General features: G+C 47.3%; 1 protein-coding gene across 5 annotated transcripts in view; it reads left to right on the top strand.

Moving 5' to 3' along the window:
- LOC109868120 (mediator of RNA polymerase II transcription subunit 13-like) overlaps positions 1-12,490 on the top strand; it is a 112,900-nt gene extending 100,410 nt beyond the window's left edge. For all 5 annotated transcript variants that reach the window (XM_031802860.1, XM_031802863.1, XM_031802862.1 and 2 more), the window contains exons 16-31: positions 135-337; positions 444-1,372; positions 2,875-3,054; positions 3,337-3,572; positions 3,755-3,977; positions 5,608-5,923; positions 6,142-6,391; positions 6,657-6,845; positions 7,054-7,277; positions 7,566-7,708; positions 7,891-8,049; positions 8,752-8,916; positions 9,230-9,381; positions 9,473-9,637; positions 9,812-9,939; positions 10,287-12,490. In XM_031802860.1, coding sequence (XP_031658720.1) covers positions 135-337; positions 444-1,372; positions 2,875-3,054; positions 3,337-3,572; positions 3,755-3,977; positions 5,608-5,923; positions 6,142-6,391; positions 6,657-6,845; positions 7,054-7,277; positions 7,566-7,708; positions 7,891-8,049; positions 8,752-8,916; positions 9,230-9,381; positions 9,473-9,637; positions 9,812-9,939; positions 10,287-10,419 — 3,795 coding nt within the window. In that variant the 3' untranslated portion in view covers positions 10,420-12,490. The remainder of the gene's footprint in view (positions 1-134; positions 338-443; positions 1,373-2,874; positions 3,055-3,336; positions 3,573-3,754; positions 3,978-5,607; positions 5,924-6,141; positions 6,392-6,656; positions 6,846-7,053; positions 7,278-7,565; positions 7,709-7,890; positions 8,050-8,751; positions 8,917-9,229; positions 9,382-9,472; positions 9,638-9,811; positions 9,940-10,286) is intronic.
- The last annotated feature ends 616 nt before the right edge of the window (positions 12,491-13,106 follow it).

Raw genomic sequence — 13,106 nt, 5'->3', positions numbered from 1 at the left:
CCTGAACTTCTCCTCACCATACAGCCTGTTTCAACTTGTGTCGTTGTTAAGTGCTTAATTGTCTCTCTGTGACACATTGTGATACTGTGGGAACACATTTACAATGAGCTCTCCTTCCCCATCCCCCTCTGCAGGACTTCTCATTTGTGTACCGTGTCCCGTCTGTCCAGCCACAGATGGGCTGCTCCATGTTTGCTCCGCTGCGGACCCTCCCCAGTCAGTGTTTGCCCCCCATCAAGGTGCCTGACCAGTGTTACTACCGGCCCTCCTGGGCCCTGCTGCCCAAGATGGAGCACTACTCCTCCCTGCCTTCCTCCTTCATCAGAGATGGATATGTGTAAGTACTGTACCAGGGTTGGTTCTATTACAGCTGGATGGATGTTCATAAAATGTACCTTAAACATTACCACGTTGAATTTACTGTGTGTGTGTGTGTCCTCCAGCAACGTCCCCAGTGTTGGGGACCAGGAGTATGCCCAGATGAGTGCCAGTGCCCTATCCATAGGCACCACCGGTGGTATCCTCCCCTCGCCGTCCCCTGCCACACCCCGCTTCTCCGTCCCCACCCCTCGTACCCCGCGCACCCCAAAGGGTGTTGGCACGGCCAGCGGGCAGGGCTCTGTGAAGCAGGAGGGCACCGGGACAGAGCTGAGCTCCCCTGCCTCCACGCCCTCCACCAGCCTGCCTATGAGCTCCCTGACTGAGCCCCATGCGTCCTGCCCCGCCCTGCCCGAGGCCCACAGCCTGTACGCCGCCCTGCTCCTCTCTGACTCAGTCCTCAACGTCTTCAAAGATCGCAACTTCGACAGCTGCTGCATCTGCGCCTGCAACATGAACGTGAAGGGCGCCGACGTGGGCGTGTACATCCCCGACTCCACTCTCGAGGACCAGTACCGCTGCATGTGCGGCTTCAGCGCCATCGTCAACCGCCGGTTGGCCCACGGCACGGGCCTCTTCCTGGAGGACGAGCTGGACATCTTCGGGAGGGGCTCGGAGGTGGGCCGGGCAGCCGAGAGGAGGCTGGCGCTGTGCCGCAGAGACCCACCCATGGGAGACCCCCGTGCCAAGCGCCCCCAGGACTCCTCCCCCGCCCCTTCCTCTGTCATGGAGCTCCTCCAGGAGCAGTGCTCCCAGCCCATCTCCTCCCTGGCCTCCCTACACCTCCCCCCTGCCTGCTCCTGCCACGGCCGCCAGGGGGCACTGCTCCAGAGCTGGATGTCTGACAAGCAGTGGGCGGATGGCAGTGATGCGTGTGTGGAGTGTTACAACGCGCTGGTACAGGGACAGCAGTATGTGGATAACCCCGCCGGGGGGAAAGTAGATCCGGCTGTTGTGAGGAGCAGCGCTCTACACTCCTGGCCTCACACCAACGGTAAGGAGGAGGGATCCAGCTGGGATGATAGAAGGATGCCAAGGGGTGATAGTAATTGGAGGATGACAGTAGGGATGACAGTGGTGATAGAACTGATAGTGGCTGTCTATCTGCGGTGAACTGATTACAGTTATAAATACACTATCTATACAAAAGTTTACTGACACCTTTTTAATTAGTGGATTCGGCTATTTCAGCCACACCCATTGTTGACAGGTGTATAAAATAGACCACACATCCATGCAATCTCCATAGACAAATATTGGCAGTAGAATGGCCTTAATGAAGAGCTTAGTGACTTGCAACGTGGCTTTCAATGTGGCCACGTCATAGGATGCCACCTTTCCAACAATTCAGTTTGTGAAATTTATGACCAGTAGAGCTGCCCCGGTCAACTGTAAGTGCTGTTATTGTTAAGTGGAAACGTCTAGGAGCAACAACGGCTCAGCCGTGAAGTGGTAGGCCACACAAGCTCACAGAACGGGCGTATTACGTAAAAATGGTCTGTCCTCGGTTGCAACACTCATTACCGAGTTCCAAACTGCCTCTGGAAGCAACGTCAGCAGAACTGAACTATTCATCGGGAGCTTCATGAATTGGGTTTCCATGGCCGAGCAGCTGCACACAAGCCTAAGATTACAATGTGCAATGCCAAGCATCGGCTGGAGTGGTGTAAAGCTTGCCGCCATTGGACTCAGGAGCAGTGGAAACGCGTTCTCTAGACTGATGAATCATGCTTTACTATCTGTCGGTCTGAAGGATGAATCTGGGTTTGGCAGATGCCAGGAGAATGCTACTTGCCCGAATGCATAGTGCCAACTGTAAAGTTAAGTGGAGGAGGAATAATGTTTTTCGTGGTTCCGGCTAGGCCCCTTAGTTCCAGTGAAGGGAAATCTTAATGCTACAGCATACAATGACATTCTAGATGATTATGTGCTTCTAACTTTGTGGCAACAGTTTGGGGAAGGCCCTTTCCTGTTTCAGCAGGACTGTTTTGTCAATATCGGTGGGGAAGAATTTGACTGGTCTGCACAGAGCCCTGACCTCAACCCCATTTGGGATGAATTGCCTACTGTGAGCCTGGTCTAATCACCCAACATCAGTTCCCGACCTCACTAATGCTCCTGTGGCAGTCCAGTTTCAAAATCTAGTGGAAAGCCTTCCCAGAAAAGTGGAGGCTGTTAAGGCTGCAAAGGGCGTAGCAACTCCATATTAATGGCCAGGATTTTTGAATGAGATGTTAGATGAGCAAGAGTCCACATACTTTTGGTCATGTAGTGTAGCATATTGTTTCTTAGAATGGAAAATTAAACAAGATCAATCCATTCACTCGAAGTTTAAATCCATGTTTCTCTATGTTAGATACGGACTGTTGTGTAATGTGACGTTCAATGTGTATGATGTCTAATGTTTATTTATGTAATGTATGTATTTCTGTGTGTGTGTGTGTTTGTTCTCGTGTGTGTGTTCTCGTGTGTGTGTGTGTCCTTGTCTCTCCCTAGTGTTGGACATCAGTATTCTGTCGTCCCAGGACGTGGTGCGTATGCTGCTGTCCCTACAGCCCTTCCTCCAGGACGCCATCCAGAAGAAACGTACGGGCCGGACCTGGGAGAACATCCAGCATGTCCAGGGTCCACTCACATGGCAACAGTTCCACAAGATGGCCGGCCGGGGATCCTACGGTAAGCCACCAGGGACACTCTTTATTGACGTATCTACAGTAGATATTTGAAATGTACTGTATTTTAGATAGATTTCCCATTAACTGTTTGTGACTTCACTTTTGTGTAAATTATATTTGATCAACATTTCAGGTTCTTACACTGATCTCAATTTAGGAGTAGGCCGCCTAAATATTGCTGTACAAAGGGTAACTGGAGAAATGTAATCGAATATGACAATCACCTGACCTCTTTCAGTTCAGTCCAGCCTTACATAAATCTTCTCACCTTTCTTCTCACCAGGGTCAGAGGAGTCGCCCGAGCCCCTTCCCATCCCTACCCTGTTGCTGGGCTACTACGATAACTATGACCGTAACTTCCTGGCGCTGTCGCCCCTGGCGCTGCCCTTCTGGGAGAAGCTGCTGTTGGAACCATATGGGGGACAGAGGGACGTGGCCTTCCTGGTGCTCTGCCCCAACTCTGAAACCCTGCTGGCCGGGGCACAGGCCTTCTTCCAGGAGCTCAGCGCTGTCTACGAGGTAAGTCCTATTATACTACTATATCCCAAACCTCTCCTCTAGCAATTCCTTAGTTGTTGTTTCCTTCAGAATATACAATTACCAATTACATGTCTCCACCTCCTTTGAATGTTTGAAGACACTGGGTGGGATACTGTGTATGTGCTCTATAGCCCTTGACCCCTACTTTTTGTCATTTTCAGATGTGTCGGTTGGGGAAACACAGACCCCTGGCAAAGGTCTCCAGAGATGGGCTGGTGCGTGTGGGGGCAGAGACAGAAACTGAGACCGATAAGGAGAAAGAGAAGGAGAGGCATGAGGAGGAGCAGATAGACCAGTGGTTCACAGGGCCCTGGGCTGGACAGCAACACAGCGACAACCTCAGAAAACTCAAACTCTATGCGCGCACCTGCAGGAAGCAGCTAGGTGAAACACTGAACTTTATGATTGAAATTGTCTAAAGTGATGAAGGGACATTGTACCAGTTGGGACATATGAGTACTTTTGGCATTCTCTCAACCAGCTTCACCTGGAATGCTTTTCCAACAGTTCCCACATATGCTGATCACTTGTTGGCTGCTTTTCCTTCACTCTGCGGTCCAACTCATCCCAAACCATCTCAATTGGGGTGAGGTCGGGTGATTGTGGAGGCCAGGTCATCTGATGCAGCACTCCATCTCTCTCCTTCTTGGAGAGCCTGGAGGTGTGTTGGGTCATTGTCCTGTTGAAAAAAAAATGATAGTCTCAGTAAGCACAAACCAGATGGGATAGCTTATCGCTGCAGAATGCTGTGGTAGCCATGCTGTTTAAGTGTGCCTTGAATTCTAAATAAATCATTGACAATGTCACCAGCAAAGCACCCCAACACCATCACACCTCCTCCTCCATGCACAAACCAGATGGGATAGCTTATCGCTGCAGAATGCTGTGGTAGCCATGCTGTTTAAGTGTGCCTTGAATTCTAAATAAATCATTGACAATGTCACCAGCAAAGCACCCCAACACCAACACACCTCCTCCTCCATGCTTCACGGTGGGAACCACACATACAGAGATCATCCGTTCACCTACTCTGTCTCACAAAGACACAGCGGTTACAACCAAAAATCTCACATGTGGACTCATCAGACCAAAGGACAGATTTGCACCGGTCTAATGTCCATTGCTTGTGTTTCTTGGCCTAAGCAAGTCTCTTCTTCTTATTGGTGTCCTTTAGTAGTGGTTTCTTTGCAACAATTTGACTATGAAGGCCTGATTCTTGCAGTCTCCTCTGAACAGTTGATTTTGAGATGTGCCTGTTACTTGAACTCTGAAGCATTTATTTGGGCTGCAATTTCTGAGGCTGGTAAATCTAATGAACTCATCCTCTGCAGCAGAGGTAACTCTGGGTCTTCCTTTCCTGTAGCGGTCCTCATGAGAGCCATTTCATTATAGCGCTTGATGGTTTTTGCGACTGCACTTGAAGAAACTAGAAGTTCTAGAAATGTTCTGGTATTGACTGACCTTCATGTCTTATTAATGATGGACTATCGTTTCTCTTTGCTTATTTGAGCTGTTCTTGCCATAATATGGACTTGGTCTTCTGTGTATATGGATATCTTCTGTATACCACCCCTACTATGTCACAACACAACTGATTGGCTCAAACGCAAAGAAATTCCACAATTAACTTTTAACAAGGCACACCTGTCCGGGTGACTACCTCATGAAGCTGGTTGAGAGAATGCCAAGAGTGTGCAAGTTGTCATCAAGGCAAAGGGTGGCTACTATGAAGAATCTTTGTTTCACACTTTTTTGGTTACTACATGATTCCATGTGTTATTTCATAGATTTATTGTCTTCACTATTATTCTACAATGTATAAAATAGTTAAAATAAAGAAAGACCCTGGAATGAGTAGGTGTGTCCAAACTTTTGACTGGTACTGTATGTATATACACTAACCATTGCCGCAGGAATTAGGGGTGCTGAGAGTGCTGCAACACCCCCACCCCTAAACACTAACTACTCCATGCATTTCAACTCTAAATCCTCCTCTATGTTTTCCTTCATCCAGGTCCACAGTTGTCTGCCCTGTCTTTGGACAGCAGTCTGTTGTTACCCCCCAAGCCTCAGCCTCCTCCAGCCCCTACGCCCTCCTCAGCCCAGCCTGCCCCCTCCTCCAGCCAGCCCCCCTATGGTCCTGGGGCCCCTGCTGAGGGAGAGGCAACAGCCCCCCCAGTGGCCCTCAGCTCAGAAAGCACCCCAACCCCCACAGCAGCAGCAGCCTCGGGCCAGCCAGGTCCAGCAGAGAGCACCCAAGGAGGGTCCACGGAGGTCAAGAATACCCCCAATGCCCAAGCACCACCTAGCCAGCCAGAGAACCCTGAGAGGTGAGGACCCTGTGCTTCTCCACCTGCATTGCTTGCTGTTTGGGGTTTTAGGCTGGGTTTCTGTACAGCACTTTGAGATATCAGCTGATGTACGAAGGGCTATATAAATAAATTTGATTTGATTTTGATTTGACCCAGGGCATCTATGCTGCTATATTGTATTACTATATATCAGTTTTCTATGTTATCATGATATATGTCTCCGCCCCCTGTCCCAGTGTGGCGGAGCGGGAGCGAATCGGCATCCCCACGCTGGCGGACTCGGCCGATAGCCACGCCCACCCCCCTGCCATCGTGATCTACGTGGTGGACCCCTTCCTGTGCTCGGGCCAAGCGAGGGATGGAGGAGAGGAGGAGGAGGGTGAGGAGGTGGAGGCAGGCAGTGTATGGTTACTAGGGCTGCTGCGTTGCTACACAGAGATGTTACAGACATTGCCGGAGAGCATGAGACCAGCACTGGTGTTACAGGTAGGATCATATACTGTACTGCACTCCCTCCTACACCACCTATAGCTTTACTTCTGTATGGTTCAATGTTAATGGCTGTATGGATGAGTGACTGAGACTGTGGGGGAACACCCTAATCCCTACATTGTGCACTAGTTTTGACCAGAGCCCTCTAGTCAAAAGGAGTGCACTATATATGGAATAGAGTGCCAGAAGACATTGTATGGGTGTCTACCACGGATCTGCTCATACAAGAGTGCTCATTCATTCTGTATGGGTTGTCCAGGTGGTGCCATGTCAGTACCTGCTCCAGCCAGCCAGTGGTGAGAGCCCTCTGTACCTGCAGCATCTGCGCTCCCTGGCCTTCTCAGCCTACTCCCAGTGCAGACGCCTCCTACCCACACAGACACACATCAAGTCTCTGACCGGCTTTGGCCCCGCCTCCACCCTAGAATCTGTGCTCAAGAGCCCAGAGGTAAGGCTTGGACAAACACACACTTAAAGACATGTACACCCATTCAAAGTCACACACAGGCTTCAAACACAATCACTCAGACACATAGGGGCCTACCCTACCTACACATCTCATCTGATTAGTAAATGCTCCAAATGTCTGACAATCCCACTCTCTCCCCCTCCCTCCTCACTCTCCGTCCCGCTCTCTCCCCCTGTCCCCTCCCCAGCACCCCAGCCCTCTACAGGGCTACTCTCCCCCGTACATTCTGGGTCCTACCCGTGCCAAGCAACCGGAGCCAGGGGAGGTGTGGGCAGAGATCCCTCCCAGGTACAACGTGCTGTTTGTGGGCTACTGCCTGTCCCACGACCAGCGCTGGATCCTGGTCTCCTGCACTGACCAGCAGGGAGAGCTACTGGAGACCTGCATCATCAACATCGATGTGCCCAACAGGTCAGTTACTCAATCAGTTACTCAATCACTCAGGGTCTGGGAGAGTGTGGGATATCTATGAGGTGTTGATGATGCTGTGCTAATGTTAGATAATGTCAAATCCTTTCATCCTGTCGCTCATTAAATGATATCATATCATATCTATTATGCATAGTAGGCTAGGCTATATTATATTGAGTAAAGTAATACACTTTAATGTAGCATTTCAGAACCTTTATATTTAGACAGTTCATGATGCTATATAGACATTACCAAACGTTCTTCTTGTCACTCCCTGCTCCTCCTCAGAGCGCGGTGGCCCAAGGTCTCAGCCAGGAAGATGGGACTGCAAAAGTTATGGGACTGGTGTGTCGGCATCATCCAGATGACCTCACTGCCATGGAGGATCGTGATTGGTCGGCTGGGCAGACTAGGACATGGTGAACTGAAAGGTGAGTTCAGCGTAGTGCAGCTAACTCTGTTTCAATATCCCTGGTGTTTGGTGGAAGGTGAGATCTGCTGGAACTATTGTTTCGATATTTTCGGCCTCAGTATTTCAGTTGATCCAGAGGAGATGACAGTAGACTGTAGAACAATTCACTGTATTGACCTGAGTCTCCCTCTCTCCCTCCAGACTGGAGCGCTCTCCTGGGGGAGCACTCTCTCCACTCCATCAGTCGCCAGCTGAAGGAGGCATGTCGTATGTGTGGCATCTCCTCCGCCGACTCCCCCTCCATCCTCAGTGCCTGCCTGGTTGCCATGGAGCCCCAGGGCTCCATCGTGGTGATGCCAGGTTAGCAGCAGCACTGCTGGGCCCATGGATGATGTGTTTAGTGAACCTTCCAGATATAATAGACAGATTTAATAGATGTTATAGGAGCTCACTCTGTAAGCCCTGGAGTTCCAGATACAACATGATGTTATGAGCTAAGGGTGAACCGTGTAATAGTGTGTTTAACCCCAATACTGCCACACACTCAGGGAGCACTGCGAGCTGCCACACTCACTTCACAGCTCACAGTAATGCAGACATAATGGCGATTGCAGCATTTTGAGGTAAGGTTATGCCAAGTGGATTTTACATTATAGACTGCACTGTAGCACATTGTGCACAGCAATTCAAACTAACACACTCAAAGGATTTCATTGCCAAGCACACACTAAGCTCTATTGAGGTAAATCTTACATGACATACTATTTATAATAAGTTGGTCTGAATTGGTCTGAAGCGGGCTGTTGGAAATGTGCAGTGTTCAGTCCCCATCAGCTTCCCTGGCAACGGAGCGCCGGAGCATTTCCATCATCATGGAGGCCAAGTTCATGGGATTTGTTGCATGACAGGGCCCATAGGTTTACTATCATACACATGGCACTTTTGTTTATGTGTGTGTGTGTGTGTGTGTGTGTGTGTGTGTGTGTGTGTGTGTGTGTGTGTGTGTGTGTGTGTGTGTGTGTGTCTGTGTGTGTGTGTGTGTGTCTGTGTGTGTGTGTGCAGACGCAGTGACGATGGGCTCGGTGTTTGGTCGCAGCACAGCCCTCAACCTGCAGACGTCCCAGCTGAACACCCCTCAAGACGCTTCCTGTACCCACATCCTGGTATTCCCCACCTCCGCCACCACACAGCTGGCTGCCAGCTCCTACCCCACAGAGGATAACGCCGGTAAGGGCTCCACATTCCACATTAGACCTCCATGTTGAATGCAGTGTACAAGTTTATTCAGTACAACCAATATGTTAGCGGCAATAACATTATATCTAAAAATCTATACTTGAGCTGGAAGGCTTAATATGGGCAATAAGGTATTTTATACTCAGCATCTTACAGTAACTGTTGCTGGATTTAAGTTGTGTGAAGTTCACAAATATCCCCACCAGAGGGTGCAATTCTCTCAGGATTGTTTGGAATAGGATCAGAGGAATATGTATATGTAACTGACTAGATAGATAACTCTCTGCTGTGTTTCTGTCTCCAGACGACATGTTCGACCTGCCTTTCCCTGACGAGCTGGAGAATGACATAGGACATGACATTCTCAACCTGCACCCCTCCCCCAACACCTCCCCTGTACCCTCCCCTGGCTCCCCCTCTGGCATGGGGGGAAGCTCACACTTCCAGCATAACAGGGTGAGTTCAGGAACCAGGCTAAGTGACTCAATTCATCTGAACTATCCACTGTTGGTGGCCATATATCCTTAATATTCCCTCTGTCCTCCAGAGTCAGGGAGACAGGTTTCTGTCCAGGGAGAACCCTCCGGAGGAGCTGAAGCAGCAACCTCTAGCCCTGGGATACTATGTCTCCACTGCCCAGGCCGACAGCCTGCCTCACTGGTTCTGGGCCTCCTGCCCTCAGGCTCAGAACCAGTGTCCACTCTTTCTCAAGGTAAGGGATCCACGTACTTGTTGATTTTGTGTGTGAGGGTGGGGATGCGTGCGTATGTGTGTGTGTGGGGTAGGGGGTGGGATGGGTGTGCGTGTGGGTGAATACTTTTGTGTATGTGTGTGTGTGTGTGTGTAAGTGTGTGTTCAGACACTTACCCCTGTTTCTCCTCTACAGGCATCTTTACACCACCACATCGCCATTGCCACAGCCCAATCAGATGAACCCAATCAGACAAGCTCAGACAAGACGACCAAGAGGATACCTCACCCTCTGGACTCCAAGACCACCTCTGACGTGCTCAGGTTAGTAGGTTATGCTATATGCCCAGTACCTATGGTTACAAAATTCCATAAACTTTCTCAAAATTAAAACAGGATTTCTGGAAAACCAGAGAATTCTGAAACCCTCCCAGTATCCACTACCCATCCCATCCTACCTTCTACTGTATAACACCCTATTGTCTCCTCTTCTTACTCTGTCATATTGGTTGTTATTGTCACTAACTTGCCCTCTGTGATGAAGTAGTAGAGTATGTGCAGGGATCATTTGAAGGCTATAAAGGTCAACACTTCATTTAGTATGATGTACGTTCATGTTATGTGCTCTCTAACCCCAAACCCTGGTGCTCATGTCTTGCGTCCTGCTGTAGGTTTGTGTTGGAGCAGTACAACGCCCTCTCGTGGCTGACGTGTAACCCTGCCACCCAGGACCGCCGCTCCTGCCTGCCCGTCCACCTGGCTGTGCTCACACAGATGTACAATGCCATCCTCAACATGCTCTAGCAATGGGACTTACTAATGGACAGCTGAGGAAACTGAGTACTGTACAATCCATGGCCTCTGAGGTCATGTGTGCCTGCCTGCCTGCCTGCAATGTCTCTGCCGGGACACCAGAGAGAGCCAGAGGTCTGTTAAAAAAATTCAGGACGGACAGATAGGGTGAGACTTATGGACTCCTTTTACACCTAGTATTACCATGTGATCTGTGATCAAATCATGGCTTTAATTCAGTGGCTTGATGGCCAAAATGGTGGCAGTAGGACAACAGATTGTGCTGGTCCTTGGTTGGGAAAACAAACGCCTATGTACAGTACAGAGAGACCTTTGAACATGAACAGTATGGTCAGCCATGAGACCAGTCCAGTGCAATTCTTACCTTTAAAAACGGTTATTGTAAGATGCGGTGATGTGCCAACAACCATCTGAAAAGGCACGTACCGTCTGAGAGAGAAGATGGAGATATCCAGCTATGCCCTTTTTATTGTCATAATAGGACATTTCAGTGTTACACTTGTCATTATCAGATCAGCATTGACTTTTCACCCTGTTCCTGTGAGACTGAAGATGTTTTGAAGTCATGGAGGAAACATGTTAAAGGGTGCACTATGTGACCTATAGTGTGGTCCTGCATGAAGACTTGCACCATCCCCCTTACCAGCCATAACAGTGATACCCTGGGAGATACAGACATCCTCATGTAGGATGGGAGCCTGGGAGTCACCTGCATTAGGTGTCCTGTATCTGCCCCACACTGCAACAACCAGGGAACCAACTGACCATAGCAACACAGCAGCTTCCTACCTTCAATAACACTTTTACACGTTTGTAAAGAACTGTGGTTGTGAGTTCATTGGCTCGCGGTTTAGTAATGAAATTCATACCAACAATCATAAAAGGGCGTAGAACACAACAATTTCCTGTGAGGTCAAAGCATTTGATAATGGCACTTTTTCCTTACTTTTGGAAGTTACAATTTTATTGCTGTACATATGAACACACTGAATACTATTTGACAAATAATGAACAGAGGTTCTTGTTTATAGAGTTAAACTGACATTTGTGAAGAATTTAGAATTATTTTTAATATTTAAAATTACATTTTGAAGAAAAAAATGTATCAAGGTCTTTTCCAAATTTAATATCAATCACCTTGGGGTCGGAAATGGAAATTGACGTTTTGAAGCAAATTGTAAAAAAAAAAAAAGATAACATTTCATATTTATATATAGTATATCATGCATATAAACTCATATATATATGTGCATATATATATGTGTATATATATGTGTGTATATATATATGTGTGTGTGTATATACATATATTACTTCTCTAAAACAGCCACATGATGGTGATAGTGGTTTATACATAACTTTCTCTTTGAAGAGGCACATACAGTATAAATCTTTTATCAAAGAAAATGTATTTTAGTTCTATACTTTTATATTTTTTTCAATGATTGAAATGTCAACTTTTTGCCGTTTTATTTAATGAGTTTAAGTTAAGGAGCTTAATACTGTAGGAAAGATATATTTATGAAGTGTCTCTCTTCTCCTGCTAAATAAACTTGAAATAGGCAATAGATTTCAATGGTATGTATTTGAGCATTACATGAGTGTTGTATATTTAACTAATATGCTTTATATCAGTGGTGGTCCTAAATGATGTCAAGCAAACCATCAGAAAAGCCTATTTCTTGAGCTCCACTCAAACAGCCCTGCTATTTGTACAATTCCTAGCATGTTTGTATATACACTTTTCACCTGGGTTTTTTCTCAAATTTCTCAAAGCTGTACATTTCATGCTGGTTTAATTGACTTTATTTTAAGTGATTCCTATAAAGTATTTTTTTGCTGTGGGCTTTTTTAAATATAAATATATACATATGAATTCTCATTCAAAATACAGCCACGGGTGTATTGCCAAGAAATGTACATTCAAGTACAAAAAGAGGGCAAGTTTGCAAATTTGTGACATCTGCCATCATTTTGAATATGAGACAGATCTATCTTGGGGAAGAGATCTGTGACTTTTACACTCTTTTTTTTAGTAAATTATTAAAACTCTTGAAAAAAACTCCCTTTGAGTGTGTGTTCTCTATGCTATCTTGTTCGAAACTGGAGTCTTTAAAATCTTTAATCTTTTGATATCTTTATATGATTATGGACAGTGCCATTCAGATCACTCATTGAATTTGAGACAAGCTGCATGATTAGTCTCAGACATTGATTCCATTGCCATGTTGTGAAAGGGACTACATGTGATGTGGTTGGAATGGTCTGGCGCGTCAATGCTCTGCTATCTGCATTTGTGTAGAGGAGAGGAGAGGGGAGGAGAGGGCCTGTTAGCATGTTTCAATGCTTTCCCCTTGTCCTGTCAACACAGAGACCTGTGAATTGGATCAACACCTCGGACCCCCGATCACATCTGCCCTCCTTATTGGAGACTATGTGGGAGACATGCTGAGAGCTGCTCTGTCATGGTACTGTAGAAGTCCAGACATGACTTGTTCGCTCACTAACACTGTCACAATCTTGACAACGTTTTTGTAGCATATGTCAGCTTCTAACTTATTGAAACAAAACAGAAACATGAATGATAGTGTTTCCTTGCACCATGCTGGTTTCATTCATATATCTGTATTGTAGTGGGGTAATATTTGATCCATAAGTATATTATATACAGTACCAGT

The sequence above is a fragment of the Oncorhynchus kisutch genome, linkage group LG23 (assembly GCF_002021735.2).
Source record: "Oncorhynchus kisutch isolate 150728-3 linkage group LG23, Okis_V2, whole genome shotgun sequence".
Taxonomy (NCBI): domain Eukaryota; kingdom Metazoa; phylum Chordata; class Actinopteri; order Salmoniformes; family Salmonidae; genus Oncorhynchus; species Oncorhynchus kisutch.
This window is presented reverse-complemented; position numbering and strand designations above follow the sequence as displayed.